Genomic DNA, 19,728 nt, shown 5'->3' on the forward strand with positions numbered 1-19,728 from the left:
CACTATTACCACACCAATTTAGTCCACTGTAACAACACACAAACCTGGTACCACAGTAATTTTTGAACTTCATGTAGCGCTTCCCAGACACTGAAAAATATTAAACTATGACGAGTATAGACCAGCACCATTTATAAAACGTGTAAAATATACAGGAGTTGTAAATTATTCAAGAGTTGATAAATTATAAATGATACTTTATTAGCATTAAGTATGGTTTACACTGGATTCAGAAAATGACATTATTGATATACTTTACAGAAAGCCTCTGGTTATGCAGAGCATTTTGGACAACCTTAAAATAATTTGCAACTAATAACTTTTTGATGCTGAATGAATCTACAGTTGTCTTTCTTAGGAAGGAACTCAGAATTATGTACGTACCTAACCACATTTGAAGCACTTAGACTCGAACACTTGAAATAAAAAGATTAATACCAAGCATAGAGGCACTAGGTTACAAAGTAGCAAAAACAGGATCTAAAGGTAGGAAAACAAGCAAATCAGTTCCCGTCACTCGCCAATGAATGCAGGATGCCAGCTAGACATACTCAGGGGAGACTTTGCTCTCCACACCCGGACACAGAAGTCCACTAGCTCTCCAACTCACACAGACTGCCTTTACAGCAACTTCTTGGAGGTGGGATCTATTAATGCCGAATCCTGACTTAACATAATCTCGTATTCCACTTCCCTCTGAGGACGACATATTTTTTATCATGGGAAAAAATAAGCTGACGCTGGCGATAGACCGCTCAGTGACTCATTACGAGCATTTTAAAAATGTCAGTGCCTACATGGTGTATTTTACCGTTACATGATTTTCTGTTGATTTTCATTGATCATTAGTGATATTTCACAATACCGTTGCCTACTTTTTAAGTGCATGCAGGATGTCCTGCCTTAAATGATGTCAGTCATTCTTTATAAATGAGCTTTATCGAGCCAATACCTTGCTAAAGTTCCTAGAGAGAGGAACATAGCAATAATAAACTGAGTGAGTTAAGAAGTAATTACGTTAAATTATTGTTGTTGGAAGCCCACAAGGATTAAAAAAAGATAGGTTTCCTGTCACTTGTCAATTGAATATAAATATAATCGATAACTTGTAGAAGTAATGTGTAGACTGAATATGTATAATAATGTGTATGTGACATCGTAGGTTATTGCCTTATTGATGTCCAGATCTGGCCAATCTTTTGTTTATCCCTTTTTTTTTTTATCCCAGTAAAATAAAATGACATTCACTGGTGACAAGTTCCAGTTGCTTAGATATAGAAAGAATGAACTCAAAAAGGGGCGCTGTATACAAAATGAAAGCAGACCACTAAATATACCGAAAGGAACATGCAAGGGATCTAGGTGTAATAATGTCGGCTGACCTATCTTTTTAAAGAACACAAAAAGGCAAATGTCACGACAGCTAGGAAAATGAGGGGCTGGATAATGAGAATTTTTCAAAACAAATGAAATAACGCCAATGGTGACACTTTTCAGATAACTTGTGCTCTCTGTTCATTGTTAATGTCTCCGGTCAAGGCAGGAGATATCGTCAGAATCATAATAGATACAAAGATTGTTTACAGCCCAGTTAGAGCCAATGAAGCATTTAACTTACTGGGAGCGCCTCAAAATTCTAAATATGTACTCACTGGAGCAGAAAGAGACATGATAATATATATGTGGAAGGCACCTGAAGGGCCTGGTCCCGAATCTGTACACTGCCATAACATATTGCAGCGAAAGATAGGAGAGGATGTAAAATAAGCCTAATGAAAAATAGGCGCGCCATGAGCACATAAGAGGACAATGTATCAACATTCATGAGTTCAGACCATTCAACACACAACGAGAAGGTATCAGAAACACTGCCGAAATAAATGTAAAAGTCTTCAAAAGTACCTGCTGCAAGTGCCGGATCAAGTAGGTTATACGTGAACCAGCGGATCGCCAACAGCAACAGCTTGGTTGATCAAACAAAGCACCGGACAAACCTAGCCCCGGGCCGGGCTACGGGAGTAGGAAAGCTCTCGAAATCCTTCAGAGGTAAAACTAACATAATAGAGATGCATGTCAGTTGAACTTTGGCCCAAACTAGGTAGGTCTTACTCATATTTAACCATGTAGTTGTGTCGTAAGATGTAATATTCATATTGGGTTGTACGATTTAATATTTTCAGCTGATGTTAGATACAGGTCTGCCATTTGTACTTGTTGATCCTGATTTCCTGAGGAGCAAAATTCACACACGTGCAGATTCTTCGATGTGCGTAACATAGTCTATTTACCATTTTTGCTGAAAACAGTCGATAGCATTATTATTATAATCAAGGGGGAAGCGTTAAACCCGTAGGATTATACAGCACCTGTGGGGGGGGGATGTGGAAGGTATTCAGGCTTAATTCAAGGAACTGAGCACAGATCCAGTTCCTTATATCAAGAGCCTCTCACCAGCGTCAAGGAACCTTGAGGGGACAGTCGATAGAAGCAAATGTTTAGCAGTAAATGGATCGTGTTAGCAAACTGCTCTCCCACACTAGCGTGCGTAGCCAGCTTTTCTGTTAAGGTTGTAAATAGTTGCTTAATGGCAATATTGTAAAAACGTTACTATGTGTTTGATTTTGCAGCAGGTTTATTAAAAGAGGATTTCGTCGATAAATCATTCAAGTCTGTAGGCGAACTCCCTGCATCATTATGCCATCGCACACACATTGCTTTTGTATATTTACATTATTTATGTTCATGTCTTAAGGTCGTGAAATAGTTTCAGCTTGAGGCATGACTCAGTAAATTGTCCTTGCCAATGCCATTCATTTTACCTGTTTTAAAAAAGACTACAACGAACTTAAAATTCGAGTAAAAGTGAAATTTTAATAAAAAGATGTTAGATTTAATTAGGATAAGCATAAGTGAGGTTAGGGTAAGTTGAGCTTAGTTTTTTCGTTTGTTTGTTTGTCGTCATAATATACTTATAAAATACTGATAAGTTGCATATCAAACACAAAGGCAAAATGGACTATTTGCTAAGAACGTTTCATTTTGTGACCAAGCTTTTCAAGTCTATATAGAAATTATAGGTAATGTGAGAATATATATTCAGAGTGAGGCTTACTCCAGTTTTTCTCTACCCTCTTTCCCCAACGTGCATTATATTGTTGGACTAGAAGGTAAAAACGTTATGTATATAAAGTGGATAATTACATTCATATAGTGTATTTAAGGTACATTTATTCATGTTTTCTACTACAAGTTTAATAAAGCAGTTGCTGCTGTTGGGGATGTTCTTCATCATATTTAGTGGGATGGGCTGAACCAGTGGAGGTCATACAGGGCTGGTGGAATGGGAGGCAATCAGATTCAGTCCAGGGAAAGGGGCTGAGGATGCTATTTCTTCTTTTTTCTTCATAGTATCTTCCAGAATAACTTACGCTGCGTCCTCCTTCCCTCGGGTAATGCTAGACCTGGCTAGGGAGCCTGCGACTAGAAGGAATGGTATGGGTGTAAAGGAGACAAGTCTTTATTTAGCCCTGAAAAGACTTTAGATTTATGAGAATATGCCTAATGACGCTATACGTAATCCGAAAGGCATTATAGGAGCATGTGTGCTGAATTAGTAACATGAAGAGGGACTGAGGATCCTACCTGAGTTACTGTGGAAGGAGAAGGAACACGGACCAGTGTACCTGGAGGGTGCTACAGGAGTCAACGCCCCTGCGGCCCAGTCCATGACCAGCCCTCGCTGTGGATCAAGGCCTTATCAGCCAGGCTGTTATTGCCGGCCGCACACAAACCGACGTACGAACCATAGCCCGGCTAATCAGGTACTGACTTAAGGTCCAACTCCCTCTTGAAGACAGCCAAGGGCTTATTGGTAATCCCCCTTATATATGCTGGGAGGCAGTTGAACAGTCTTGGGCCCCTGACACTTGTGTTTTCTCTTAATGTGCTCGCAGCACCCCTGCTTTTCATTGGGTAGATGTTGCACCGCCTGCTGGGTCTTTTGCTTTCGTAGGGAGTGTGCAGATTTGGGATTACTCAGACGTGTATATTATCATGTATCTTTCTCGCCTGCGTTCCAAGGAGTACAGGCCAAGGGACGTAAACCGTTCCCAGTAATTTAGGTGCTTTATTGTACTTATACGTGCAGTGAAAGTTCTCTGTATATTCTCCAGGTCTGCAATTTCGCCTGCTTTGAAGGGGGCCGTTAGTGTACAGTACTCCAGCCTAGAGAGAACAAGCGATTTGAAAAGAATCATCATTGGCTTCGCATCCCTAGTTTTGAAGGTTCTTATTTTCCATCCTATCATTTTCCTATCAGATGTGGTAGAGACATGGTGGTCTTTAAAAGTGGAAAGAGAGATGAGAGAGTGACGGACGGAAGGAAGAGTAAAAGTGGAACAGGGAGACGGTTGTGATCATGAGAAAGTGCTAAGGCAATATAGGTCAGACAGTCGCTTAGGAATGGGAGGTAATTAAGTTTGATTCGAGGAAGGGAGGCTAGCTACATTTCCTTGGATCAAGAACCCTTCAGCTTCGAGGAACCCTTCCTCCCCAGTGAAGGAAGGGAACAGCAGCCGTTCCTGTTATCTAAGCACGTATACCTGTCTAGTGTACACCTGTACCTGGGTATCTCATTAAAGATAGGCTGCTAAGCCAATGACCATGCTCTTCAGGTCACTCGTTCTCTAGGCTGGAGTACTGCTGTACTCTTCGTTCAAATCACAGAATGGGTGGGGTGAGTGCTAAAATGGTTTGAGAGTTTTAGGCGAGCCCTAAAACTGGTTTGTGAGTTTTAGGCCTCGCATGTTTAAGCCCCACCTATTCTGTGATTTGCTTACAATCGTGCTGTTATGATTTCGTGAGTCATGACAGCTCCTTTCAAGGCAGGTGAAATTGTAGACCTGGAGAATGTGGAAAGAACTTTCACTGTTACCATAAACTCAGTCATGCACCTAAATTACTGGGAGTGTTTGAAGTCCCTTGATCTGTACTTCTTGGAACGTAGGAGAGAAAAATCATTTTTTTTTTATCTACACTTGGAAAATTCTAGGACGATTAGTCCCAAATCTGCACACAAATTTTTCGCCATGAAAGTAAAAAGTTTGCAGACAGTGTAAAATGCTCCAAGTGAAAAGGAAGGGTGCGAGGAGTACGTTAAGAGAAAACTTACTAAGTGTGAAGGGATCAAGACTTTTGGTATAAACCTTGGTAACTAATAGCGACAAATTTATTTAAAAAGACAGCTGGGCAAACACTAGGACATATTTATTAGAAAACCTTTCAATCCTGGGACCGTGATAAAGAAGTGATCAAGGTCCCAGGGCCAAAACGTTTCCTAATAAATGTCCTATTGTTCGTGTTATCTTTTTCAACCAAGACTTTTCAGTATCCTCCTTGGCTGTCTTCAAGAGAGAACTGGACAGTTTTTTTTTTTTTTGTCAGTTCCTGATCAGCTGGGTTGTGGTGCATACGTTTGACTTCGTGAGATTAGCCAGCACCAACATCCTGCATGATCAGGCCATCCACCAGGAAGCCTGGTCTTGGACTGGGCCGCCGGGAGGGTGTTGGCTCTGAACACACACACTAGGTAGACTATGTACGTAGGTAGCTACACCTGTACCTGTTCAGTGTACTCCCGTACTTTCCTTGTGTGCACCTTTACTATCTTATGTACACCCGCATGTGTCACATATCGCGGGTCAAAAGGATGTGGCCTTCTTACCCTCATTATGGGAAAATACGGAGGTAGAAGCATACACACCTCACTGTTGGGGACTTGACTAACTTGTATACCTCTATACTGGTGTGTGTGTGTGTGTATATATATATATATATATATATATATATATATATATATATATATATATATATATATATATATATATATATATATATAATATATATATAATATATATATAATATATATATATAATATATGTGTGTGTGTGTATTATATATATAATCAATTACCAGCACACTTAAGATGTTCTCAATCTTGCTCATAATGCCATTGCAAAATAAAGACTGGGAAAGTGAATACTTTATTTTCAGGATTATATTTCACATTTTATTTAAAGCACTGAATCAGTTATACAGTTTAACACTTGGTTACTGAGAACGTTATCTGATAATTTAAGAATTATATGAAGATACAACACACTTGAGTTGTTTAAAATTTGAAACACGGGAGTGCAATAAAGTGTACCCATCGAATATGCACTTACATATAAAAAAATAGTCTTTGGTAAGAGTTAATATAGCTTATTTGGGGGAGCAAGACCAGTCAGACCTCCAGCCCAAGGTCCAAATCCTTACTTTGTCTCTGACAAAGGTAGACCGCCGAATCTCCGTTTCCTCTTTAGCAGACTTTCGGTATATATATATTATATGAGACTACTACACTTTTGGAAGGTTTCCATTGGAAATAAGCCATGTGCTCGTATTAAGGGTGAGAATAGCTTCATGGCAGAAGGGAAGTCAGAGATTGTCACTACTAGGACACTACTCTCGCAAACAATGCAACTTTGAAGACAAACACAGGCTCCATACATATTTGAATTGCACGATATAAACAGTGGATAATGGGAATATTAAAACAGGATTGCAGAGCTTTGGGCAGGAAGAGGAGGCAAAAGTTTTGGGCAAGAAGAGGGAAAAGTTGTAAGAAAGAGGAAGATTAGGGGAAAAAAATGAATTCTGAGAGTTATTGCTTGAGGGCATAAAAAGATAAATCAGATTTGTGTGCAAACATTTAAATTACTGGGAACGCATTAGTCTATAATATGTACTCACTGACGTGGGGAGAAGAGATACATGATAATATATACCTACTACCTAGAAGGTACTTGAGGGCCTGCACACTGTCATAACATACTGGAGCAAGAGATATGGGAGGAAGTGCAAGCTAAACCCAGTGAAAAGCAGGGGTGCAGTGGTCCCAGATTATTCAACATCTTACCACAAGATAACAGAAACACTGCTGGAACAAGTGTAGAAGTCTTCAAGAGGAAACTGGACAAGTATCTTCACCAGGTTCCAGGTTGTGATGGATATGTGGGGCTGCGGGCCACCAACAGCAACAGCCTTGTTGACCAGGCAAGCACCAGACGAGAATGACTTGTGGCCGGGCTCTGGGAGTAGAAAAACTCTCGGAACTCATCCACGGTAAAAGTCGACAAGGTACTGGATAGGGAAGGTGATGAGTGTCTGTATTAACAAGAATAGCAACAGTATATGAATTAAAGAGGAAAGGTGAATGTTTTAGGAAAAAGCGAAAGTATACGAGTGAAATGATGGACAAGGACGAGTGAAAATATGGACAAGGATGAGAGTGGAAGGATAACCAATAAGGGCCATAGGGAAGAGAGAACTTGGAACAGTGGGAAGAGAGCAAAGATTCAAATTCAAATTCAAAGTTTATTCTCTATAAGGATTACAATGCTGAGTTTACAGAATTTGGTTATTGTGTGGTTTACATGTAGTTAAATAATGATTACAGAGTGTACCACTAGAACACCTAGCATGGCTAGGCATTTCGGGCAGACTTAGTTTAATTCTTAATTTTAAAATATTACAAATTATGAAGTAAGTTGGTATTATGGCTAAGTGGCTAAATACTAGTTTGTGAGTTTAGCAATGTGAATGCTTTTGTTTTGGCACAGTACATAGTTTCAGTATTGGAGTATCACAGGATTCATTATTTTAAGATTGAGATTAATATTTCTGTTTATGGTCAAATGGGTGAGTGAGTGTAAGTGTGAACCACCAGGTGGTATTCAAACTTTATTCAAATTCAAATTCAAACTTTATTCTCTATAAGTATTACAATGCTGAGTTTACAGAATTTGGTTATTGTGTGGTTTACATGTAGTAAAATAATAATTACAGTGTACCACTAGAACGCCTAGCATGGCTAGGCATTTCGGGCAGACTTATATTAAATCTTAGGTTTAAAATGTTACAAAATTATGAGATAAGTTGGTATTATGGCTAAGTGACTAAATACTAGTTGTGAGTTTAGCAATGTGAATGCTTTTGTTTTGGCACTATACATAGTTTCAGTATTGGAGTATCACAGGCCAACTTTTGACTAGTTAAGATTCATTATTTTGAGATTGAGATTGATATTTCTGTTTATGGTCAAATGGGTGAGTGAGTGTAAGTGTGAACCACCAGGTGGTATTCGTATTATTAGTTGACAGGGTGTATCAGGGAGATAAGATGTTTTCTGATGGTAGTTTTGAAGGTGATGAATGTGTCTGCAGTTTTGGAATTTTCAGGTAGGGTGTTCCAGATTTTAGGGCCTTTGACATACATTGAATTTTTGTAAAGGTTTAGTCGGACACGGGGAATGTCATAGAGATGTTTGTGCCTGTGGGTTCTGTCACAACTATCAAGAAAGCGTTTTAGGTCAAGGTTAATATTGGAGTTTAAGGTCCTGTAGATGTAGATAGCACAGTAGTAAGTGTGGATGTACTGAACAGGGAGTAAGTTTAGATCTATGAAGAGTGGGGGGGTGTGTTGCCAGGGATGGGATTTAGTGATTATTCTTACTGCGGCTTTTTGTTGGGTTATTATTGGCTTTAGGTGTGTTGCTGCAGTTGAACCCCAAGCACAGATAGCATAGGTGAGGTATGGATATATAAGTGAATGGTATAGTGTGAGAAGGGCAGTTTGCGGCATGTAGTATCGTATCTTGGAGAGGATCCCAACCGTTTTGGATACTTTTTTGGTTATGTGTTGGATATGGGTGCTGAAGTTCAGGTTGTTGTCGAGGTATAGGCCTAGGAATTTGCCCTCATTATGCCTGGTAATTAGAGTGTTGTCGATCGTAATGTTAATTTGCGCATCTCCTGCTCTGCTACCAAACATAATGTAGTAGGTTTTGTCAACGTTAAGCGTAAGTTTATTGGCTGTCATCCAAGTCGATATTTTGATCAGCTCCTCATTAACAATGGTGTTGAGGGTTGCAAGATTAGGGTGAGAGATGACATAAGTCGTGTCGTCAGCAAAGAGAATGGGGTTCAGGTGTCAAGATATGTTTGGAAGATCATTGATGTATATGAGGAAGAGCAGGGGACCAAGGACACTTTCCTGCGGAACTCCAGTATCAAGTGGCTGTGTTGTTGATGCTGTCTTTAATGGTGACATACTGATACCTATTAGTAAGGTAAGATTTGAAATATGCAAGCGCATGGCCTCTTATACCATAATGGTCAAGTTTGTGGAGTAGGATGCCGTGGTCTACTGTGTCAAAAGCTTTTCTTAGGTCAATAAAAATTCCTAGTGGATATTCCTTATTTTCCAATGCTGTGTAAAGCAGATCTAGCATTTTTATAATTGCATCGTTAGTGCTTTTATTTTTCCTGAATCCAAATTGGCAGGGGTTGAGTATGTTTTGTGACGTTATAAATGAATATAGTCTCCTGTGCACGAGTTTCTCAAAGATTTTGGATAGCAATGGTAAGTTTGATATTGGCCTATAGTTGTTTAAATCTGTAGGGTCACCACCTTTATGTATTGGTGTAACCCTTGCCGTCTTGAGTAGTTTCGGGAAGGTGCTAGCTTCTAGTGACTTGTTAAAAAGCAATGAGATAGTATGCGAGAGGACATGGGCCACTCTCTTGTACAATAATGGTGGGACATAAGACAGATTCCCTGAGTTATTTTTAAGTGACTTTATAATCTCGGTGACTTCCGTGGGCTCAGTTGGAGCAAGATAGAAGGAATTTGGGAAATTCCCGTCTAGGCAGTCCCCGGCATGGGCATTGGTACGTGGGATTTTATTGGCGAGATTAGAACCTATGGTTGAGAAGAAGTCGTTTATCTTGTTAGCTGTGTCGGTGGGTTGCAGTGGTGTTTCATTAGGTTTAGTTAGGACAATATTCTTGTTTTTTTTTTCAGTTTGTGGGTCCCTAGAATCTGAGAGAGTGTTTTCCAGGTCTTTTTTATATCTCCTCTAGTGTCTGTGAATCTACTGGAGTAGTATAGTTGTTTGGCTTTCTTTATTACTTTGGTGAGAACTGATGAATAATGTTTAAGAATATCTTTGTGTATTAAGCCCTGTCTATATTGCTTTTCATATTGGTGTTTCTTGTCAATGGATTTCAGAATGGTGCTGGTTAGCCATGGGCAACCAAGCCGTTTATTCGTGATCTGTTTCGTTTTTATAGGACAATGTTTGTTGTATAGTCTAAGTAATTTGTTGAGAAAAATGTCTGTCCAGTCATCAATACCATTGGCCTTGGAGAATTCTGTAGGCCAGTCAACAGTCTCTAGGTCAGTTGTGAACTTCCTTATTGAGGCCTCGTCATGGAGTCTAAACGAGACTTTGTTGTATTCAAGTGGTGGTTTACTAATGTTTGTCAGGAGGAAGGTAGGGTAGTGGTCTGTAGTGCTATCTGTGATTATCCCTGATTTGAGGGGGGCTAGTATATTGGTCCATATGTGGTCTATTATGGTTGCACTTGTCTCAGTGAGCCTGGTTGGTTTAGTTATTGTTGGTATGAGAAGTGTGTTGTTGTTGCTTAAGCCAGGTCTCAGTAAGAATAATGCAGGAGAAGGGTGTCTTTAGTGATTCAAGGAGTGCCAGGAGGTCATCATAGTGTTTGCTTAAGGACCTGATGTTGTAGTTAAGTACTGATAGACTTTTAGCATTGTTTAGGATAGTGCTGGCTTGTGATGCTGTGTAATAAAAGCAGTTACTTTCCAATAGGTTTTGATTGGGTGTCAGATTATGGAGGTTTAGATCAGGGTCAACGTGATCAATCATCTTCTTGGTTTAAATTATGGTTATTTATATCCTGAGTTGTGTATTGAGTTCTAGTACTGATATCTGTAGTGGTGGGAAGTTTGGACAAGTATATAGCTAGAGTATTTTGGTCATATAGAGTATAGTCACTACTACACATAATGAAGTTGATGTTGTCTATGTGTTGTGCTGGAATGAACTAAAGTACAACTAGGTATAAACTAGTAATATAAAAATACAAATTAAAAATAGAACAAGACTCTCACTTGCAATTGCACTAAGGTCTAATATAATGACTTTTGTGGAGTCTATGTTTTGAGCTAGAATGAGCTATAGTACAACTAGGTTTAATCTAATAATATAAAAATACAAATTAAAAATAGCACCAGTCTCTCACTAGTAATTGCACTATGGTCTAATATAATGAATTTGGTATTGTCTATGTATTGAGCTAGAATGAGCTATAGTACAACTAGGTTTAATCTAATAATATAAAAATGGCACAAGACTCTCAATTGTAATTGCACTAAGGTTTTATATAAGTTGTTTACAAGAATTAGAGTATAACTAGATTTAAATTGACAAGATAAAATACACAAGTTAAGGTAGCAAAAGAATAATTAAAAAAAAATGATAAAAATAAAAATGGCAAGATGTATGGATGTACGTGGAAGTAATCTATGGTGAAGATATATCGGCAGGATATCCTGGGCTCCTTCCCCCCGTGATCATCATCAGTCGGGAGAGAGGACGGGGGTTGGGGGGAAGATAAGATAAGATTTCGTTTGGATTTTTAACCCCGGAGGGTTAGCCACCCAGGATAACCCAAGAAAGTCAGTGCGTCATCGAGGACTGTCTAACTTATTTCCATTGGGGTCCTTAATCTTGTCCCCCAGGATGCGACCCACACCAGTCGACTAACACCCAGGTACCTATTTGCTGCTAGGTGAACAGGACAACAGGTGTAAGGAAACGTGTCGAATGTTTCCACCCGCCGGGAATCGAACCCGGGCCCTCCGTGTGTGAAGCGGGAGCTTTAGCCACCAGGCCACCGGAAGACTGACTAACTCACCAGAATGTAGGTGTAGGATTTAAGTCTTAGTTCCTGGACCCTCCTCAACTTGCCCCTTGCCAATTGTGTGCACTTGGCGATAGACACTTGTATCTTTTTTTTATTATTATTATTTACTACAAATACATGTACGTACATAGTATACAGGCCTAGCCAACATACTATATAGAAAGTCGCTTCTGCTGAGCATTTCGGGCAAATTAGGTCAGTTTTGTCCCAGGATGTGACCCACACCAGTCGACTAACTCCCAGGTACCCATTTTAAACTGATGGGTGAATAGGGACAGAGACAGCAGGTGTCTTATGTAGACACCTCCCTAATGTTTTCCAGCCGTACCGGAGGAGATTCAGACCCCGGACCTCAGTGTGTGAGCTGAGTGCACTAGCGGTTGAGCTGCGGGACACCTTGGCCTGTGTATGCGGAGCACGTGTACGTGTGGGTTGTTGTATTCACCTAATTGTGGTTGCAGGGGTCGAGACTCAGCTCCTGGCCCTGCCTCTTCACTGATCGCTACTAGGTCCTCTCTCTCTCTGCTTCCAGAGCTTTGTCATACCTCGTCTTAAAGCTATGTGAAAAGCTCTGTTCCACAAGGCACAGTACTAGCTCCCATCTTGTTCCTCATCCTCATATCCGACATAGACAAGGATGTCAGCCACAGCACCGTGTCTTCCTTTGCAGATGACACCCGAATCTGCATGACAGTGTCTTCCATTGCAGACACTGCAAGGCTCCAGGCGGACATCAACCAAATCTTTCAGTGGGCTGCAGAAAACAATATGAAGTTCAACGATGAGAAATTTCAATTACTCAGATATGGTAAACATGAGGAAATTAAATCTTCATCAGAGTACAAAACAAATTCTGGCCACAAAATAGAGCGAAACACCAACGTCAAAGACCTGGGAGTGATTATGTCGGAAGATCTCACCTTCAAGGACCATAACATTGTATCAATCGCATCTGCTAGAAAAATGACAGGATGGATAATGAGAACCTTCAAAACTAGGGAGGCCAAGCCCATGATGACACTCTTCAGGTCACTTGTTCTATCTAGGCTGGAATATTGCTGCACTCTAACAGCACCTTTCAAGGCAGGTGAAATTGCCGACCTAGAAAATGTACAGAGAACTTTCACGGCGCGCATAACGGAGATAAAACAGCTCAATTACTGGGAGCACTTGAGGTTTCTAAACCTGTATTCCCTGGAACGCAGGAGGGAGAGATACATGATTATATACACCTGGAAAATCCTAGAGGGACTAGTACCGAACTTGCACACGAAAATCACTCACTACGAAAGCAAAAGACTTGGCAGACGATGCACCATCCCCCCAATGAAAAGCAGGGGTGTCACTAGCACGTTAAGAGACCATACAATAAGTGTCAGGGGCCCGAGACTGTTCAACTGCCTCCCAGCACACATAAGGGGGATTACCAACAGACCCCTGGCAGTCTTCAAGCTGGCACTGGACAAGCACCTAAAGTCAGTTCCTGATCAGCCGGGCTGTGGCTCGTACGTTGGTTTGCGTGCAGCCAGCAGCAACAGCCTGGTTGATCAGGCGCTGATCCACCAGGAGGCCTGGTCACAGACCGGGCCGCGGGGGCGTTGACCCCCGAAACTCTCTCCAGGTAAACTCCAGGTATGTATGGTTCCTGCCTCCACTACATCACTTGTTTGGCTATTCCACTTCCTGACGACTCTATGACTGAAGAAATACTTCCTAACATCCCTCTGACTCGACTGAGTCTTCAGCTTCCAATTGTGACCCCTTGTTTCTGTGTCCCCTCTCTGGAACAACCTGTCTCTGTCTACCTTATCTATTCCATGCAGTATTTTGTATGTCGTTATCATGCCTCCCCTGACCCACCTGTCCTCCAATGTCGTCAGTCCGATTTCCCTCAACCTTTCTTCGTAGGACATACCCCTGAGCTCCAGAACTAGCCTTATTGCAAACCTTTGCACTTTCTCTAATTTCTCGACATGTTTGACCAGGTGTGGGTTCCAAACTGGTGCTGCATACTCCAGTATGGGCCTGATGTACACAGTGTACAGTGTCTTGAACGATTCCTTACTAAGGTATCAGAAAGCTATTCTCAGGTTTGCCAGGCACCCATATGCTGCAGCAGTTATCTGGTTGATGTGTGCCTCCGGAGACATGCTCGGTGTTATGGTCACACCAAGATCTTTCTCCTTGAGCGAGGTTTGCAGTCCTTGTTGTGTATGTACACCTGTGCACACATGTATGAGAGTGAGTGAATGGCAAAATTGGGTGGAAATAAAGGCAGAGTGAAAGAATAAGAAATGCAAGTGAGAGGACAGAAGACCTGCCCTTCCTGCAGACTCACTCCCGACAAGTCTGGATGGCCGACTGGTCAGGAAAAATTACCTGTCTTTCATGCGTCTTTTTGCTACCTTACCACTCCCCTTTCTTCCTATCACTTTACTCTTCTCTTACCCACCAGTACTTGTGTGTGTTACAAATCCATCTCTACAAATCCATTTTTTTTTCTTCATTATTCTCTCTCCCTAATCCCCTGCCTTTTCAGTATCTGCTACCCTTTTCACCTCACCATGTACAGTGTATTACTAAATTCACATTCTCCATTCTAACTTTTTCTCCACCACTCCTTTCCTGTTTTCTGCCATCTTCCTCTTTAACCCCTAACTACCCCTCCCTCTTAAGTGTTGAGCCTCTGGTTGAGTTGGTAGATGATAAGAAAGAAAAAGGGAGATGGAAGGGGCATTTATTTTCAAGATAACTATACTTTGTACTGTTGTTTGTTTTAGGTGATATGCTGGAGCACAAGAATACATCCTTAATAGGATTGAATGTATTTAATGTAAATCTGTGGACAAATGAAGAATTTGGCAATGCAGGAAGCCCTAGAAAGTTGTGGCATGTGTGGGGCTTTCTCCGGTAGTGGTTTGCTGTATGTAAAATGAATAGGAGGTGCTTCAGGTAACACTGAGAATACAGTGGTACCTTGGGATACGAACTTAATTCATTCCAGAAGGCTGTTCGAGTGCCAATACCTAACGAATTTGTTCCCATAAGGAATAATGTAAATTAGATTAATCCATTTCAAACCCCCAAAAATACACTTACAAAAGCACTTACATAAATACACTTGCATAATTGTTCGAGTTTTGAGCTGTTCGTATCCAGAGGTACCATTGTATTTGCATCTTCTTGTTGCTCAGGTTTGAGCAAGAAGGCCCGAGATTCTTTAAAGTAGTGCTTGCTCATGTAGTTAAGGATTCAGTAGTTATTTTTCCATGAAGTATTTTCTTATATTTTCAAATGTTTTTATTTGTATATTACAGTACTGTAGTTTGGATAATGTTGATTTTACAGTTATAATTGCAGTGTAACTGAATAAGTGTACAGAAAAGTAGAGCCCTGACTTATGAATACAGGAGTTAAACAGATCTGCGTTGATGAACGAGACCCAAAAGGCATATTAAAAAAAAAAATCATGAATGTAGCTCTGTTATTACAAACATAGCCAACCTTTGCACTATTATTTTGTATAAGACAATAGGGTAAGAGTTGCAAATGACGTGTGTGTAAGTGAAACACTGGGAACACAGATCATTCATAAGTTAGGGCTTCTATGGTAGATATCTAAGGAGACGGCCAAAATTGGGTCAAATCACACACGTTCATTAGATAAGAACATTTGACAATGTATTGGGATAGGCAATCATCCACAGAAACAGAGTCAACCTTTCCTCTTGCCTCTCCCAGTACATTATCAGTCTAACATTAATTATTATTATTATAATAAAAAAGAAGCACTAAACCTACAAGGGTCATACAGTGCAGTCAGATATTAAGAATGCACATTATTTAACCTGACTTTGACTGTCTCTTCATCTCGCTGTACAGTCTTGACATGTATCTCATTATTGTATCTCATAAATGTCAACCTGTGACCCAGTCAAACTTTGTTACTATTTAACTTCATTACCTAACAGAATACTGTACTCCATTCTACTGATTACACAGTAAATGACCATATGACCTGTCTTTGTAATACTCATTTGTACTAAATTGTTATCTGTTTTACAATAATTTTTGTACCACTGAATGTATCATTGCTTAGTTAATTTTAAGCCTGCCCATAATGCTCTGCAGACAAGGGGCTTTGGCATGCTGCACTTTAAAAATTATATTCCTTGTACTTCTCTGTATCATGTTCAAATTAATAAATAAATAAATGTTTTCTCTTACGACTTAATTATGGTCCAGGATGGACTGAGTTTCCATTTCAGATTTTGTTGGTTAATAGCAAATAAAACTACAGCATTATACTACAGGTATTGCACTGCAGTTGACCTAATGCAACTAATTTAAAGGGTATTTTCTGTTTAATAATTTATTTAGTAATTTCTGTTAAAACATTAATGCAGACTAATTTTTTTATCAAATGAATACTGTATTTAAATATAAATTAGGTATGTTCTGCTTAATGTGGTGGCATGAAAAATAAAAGTCAGAGAATGGAAGAGGTGTTCCCCTCAAGGAAGGTTCCTTGATGTTGGTGAGGGGCTCTTGATTTAGGGAATTGGATCTGTGCTCCAGTTCCCCGAATTAAGCCTGAATGCCTTCCACATACCCCCCCCCCCCCAGGCGCTGTATAATCCTCCGGGTTTAGCGCTTCCCCTTTGATTATAATAATAATAATGGAAGAGGTGTTGAGATGGTGTAGACTGTAGACCTTTCAAGGGGGAGAGAAAGCCAATCAAGGGCTTTTGATCCAAGAAATCGAAACTCTTCCCCTTGTACCAAACTTGATTGCCTCATATTCTCCAGGTGCTGTATAACCAACTGAAGGTTAAGCATTTGTCACAAATAGAATAATAATTGGCAATGTAGAAAGAGTAGACCAAGATATGTTGATTAGAGGTGTGGATGGAGAGAGTGAAGGAGATATTGAGAGGTAGGTACTTTGACTATCCAGTGGAGGTGAGTAACCATTTGGATCTGACACAAGGTTTAAGCATGGTGATATTTATGAAGTATTTCAGGGAAACTAGTTTGATGGACTTAGAGGAGCTTTGGGTTTGGAAAGTACATTAGCTGCACTCTCAATATTTAATGGGAATCATTGTGGTGAAGATGACTTTGCCCTTCTGGAAAGTCAGCTGAGAAATGTGCAATGATGGATGTATGTCTTAATGGGAAACTACCAGTTTTTTTTTTTTTATCTACAGATTTTGTGATGTTAATATACAAGATATGAAGTATAGTACATACAGTCCTATTGCCACTGTATTTTTTGTAGTGCATGATTGATAATTTATTTTTATGTTACAATACTGCATCTTCTGTATAGAGGTGTTGGAATGTGTGTACATGCTGTACTGAACTTAACAGTTCTAATGAAACTGTGTTATGGTTTTATTACAGTTAAAGAGTGTGGGTCCCAAGTTGGTGCCATTCTTCAAGACAGTAGCAATCTACTTTGTTTTGTTCATCCCATCAGATCAACCTTCTATCTTTGCCATGGCAATAAAGTGCCTGCCAGTCCTCTCTCTGATTGCCTTTGTTTTACTACATGGCATGAGCCTTGGAGAAGAGTAAGTAGTGTTGCAGTTTCATACTGCAGTTTTGAGTTTTGTAAACCTTGGGTTAATTTATCTGAGTGGTGCCAGTATGGATGGAACTATGCGACCTTCCAAAACACGGGTTCGAATTCTACTGACCGCAGCCTTTCTCTGTACACACCTCCGCTTATTTCTGTGTGGCGCATTGATATAGTATTGCTTGTTTGGTCAGAACATACAGAAGGAAAATGACATAGCTGGAAAACATGCCTGAGGATCACTGGTATGCCCTGCACTAGGAAGAAACATGGCTTGTAACCAGGCTACCTAACATTTTGAGGCATCTGTGACTGAGTGGTCTAAGGATCACATAGGGAACTTTGCCACCTTCCAAAACATGCTCTTTGTTTGTATATATATATATATTTATCAGAGGAGCATTATTTGTAAAATAAATAAAACTTATTCCAGATGCACATATTTTGTAGTTAATAGAGAAACAGCATTTATATTTAACATGTTTATTTTTATCAGCAAACACATACCTATATTTTCTGTTTTATAAATGGGTGCTTTTGGTTTTCACTTCGTGTACAAGTTTGTTGACTCTGGAATATAAGAAGTCAGCAATAACCTCAATGTTATCTGTATTAATACCTATTTTGCTTTGATTTTATTTATATCACTATCAGACCTTCATTTACACAGGTACAGTACATAGAAATAGAGCTGAATGGAAAAGATGTGGTGGTGACAGACAGAGAGAGGAATAACTTCGCAAGATCACGTGCTGGTTCATGTTTTTGGATAATGAGTTATGCAATAAGTTGTGTGATGTTGAAAGCTTGTCCGATAAAGGCTCAGCTTGCTACTGTGTCTTTATCTCGGGTGTCAGCAGCTAGTCTGTTATTTCAAAATATGATGTACATACAGTATGAAACAAAAGCATTTCTAGTGCAAGGTTTACTATCCACACTGTATGTAGTTTTATTTTTTATTAGACTCGTACCGCATTCAGGTAGGGGCTACCATCCTGGAATATGAGTGATAAAACAGAAGCATGTTTCTAAAAGGATCTTTCTTGTCTTGAGCATTAAGATATCAGGCTAATTTAATATAGTACATAATTCCTACTTATTCTTATATATTTTAATATACTGTACTACCGTATGGGTGTCCAGTGGCTCAGTTGGCATCACTCTTGTCTCACACACCGTGGTTCACTCCCTGGCATGGGTGGAAACATCGGGCATGTTTCCTTACTCCTGCTGTCCCACTTCACCTACCATTAAGTAGGTACAGTACCTGGTGTGGATTGCATGTTCGGGGACGATTGAAGAACCCCAATGGAAATCAGACAGACAGTCCCCGATGATACACTGATTGTCTCAGGTTATTCTGGGTGCCTAATACTCTTGAGTTAAAAATCTGAGCAAATCTTATCTTACTGTACAGTTCTTCCAGTTCCCTAATGAAATGTGGTGGTTATGAATGTATAACTGGAGTAATAGTAGTAATACTGTTTATTTCTTTGAGCCATAAAAATTATGTAGATAAATGTATTACATGTAGTTGCAAGATTTCAAGTATGTCTTGCTACTTCTACTTACACTTAGGTCACACTACACATACATGTACAAGCATATATATATATATATATATACCATCTTTTAGGAGTGAAGAAGAGCAGAATGTAAGTGTGGTGGAGGTACATGAGGCATTACGTAGAATGAAAGGGGGTAAAGCAGCTGGAACTGATGGGATCATAACAGAAATTTTAAAAGCAGGGGGGGATATAGTGTTGGAGTGGTTGGTACTTTTGTTTAATAAATGTATGAAAGAGGGGAAGGTACCTAGGGATTGGCAGAGAGCATGTATAGTCCCTTTATATAAAGAGAAAGGGGACAAAAGAGATTGTAAAAATTATAGAGGAATAAGTCTACTGAGTATACCAGGAAAAGTATACGGTAGGGTTATAATTGAAAGAATTAGAGGTAAGACAGAATGTAGGATTGCAGATGAGCAGGGAGGCTTCAGAGTGGGTAGGGGATGTGTAGATCGTGTTTACATTGAAGCATATATGTGAAAAGTATTTAGATAAAGGTAGGGAAGTTTTTATTGCATTTATGGATTTAGAAAAGGCATAGGATAGAGTGGATAGAGGAGCAATGTGGCAGATGTTGCAAGTATATGGAATAGGTGGTAAGTTACTAAATGCTGTAAAGAGCTTTTATGAGGATAGTGAGGCTCAGGTTAGGGTGTGTAGAAGAGAGGGAGAATACTTCCCGGTAAAAGTAGGTCTTAGACTGGGATGTGTAATGTCACCATGGTTGTTTAATATATTTATAGATGAG

At 39.8% G+C, this 19,728-nt stretch overlaps 1 protein-coding gene across 2 annotated transcripts in view; it reads left to right on the plus strand.

Annotated features, from left to right (window-relative positions):
• Positions 1–19,728, plus strand: part of LOC128688605 (lysoplasmalogenase TMEM86A) — a 148,860-nt gene that overhangs the window by 108,897 nt on the left and 20,235 nt on the right. The window contains exons 1-2 of one of the 2 annotated variants that reach the window (XM_070084541.1): positions 7,373–9,169; positions 17,238–17,407. In XM_070084541.1, coding sequence (XP_069940642.1) covers positions 9,017–9,169; positions 17,238–17,407 — 323 coding nt within the window. In that variant the 5' untranslated portion in view covers positions 7,373–9,016. Of the gene's footprint in view, positions 1–7,372; positions 9,170–17,237; positions 17,408–19,728 lie in introns of those variants that run through there. The other variant, XM_053776503.2, reaches the window with a different exon arrangement.

Source organism: Cherax quadricarinatus, chromosome 13 (genome assembly GCF_038502225.1).
Source record: "Cherax quadricarinatus isolate ZL_2023a chromosome 13, ASM3850222v1, whole genome shotgun sequence".
Classification (NCBI taxonomy): domain Eukaryota; kingdom Metazoa; phylum Arthropoda; class Malacostraca; order Decapoda; family Parastacidae; genus Cherax; species Cherax quadricarinatus.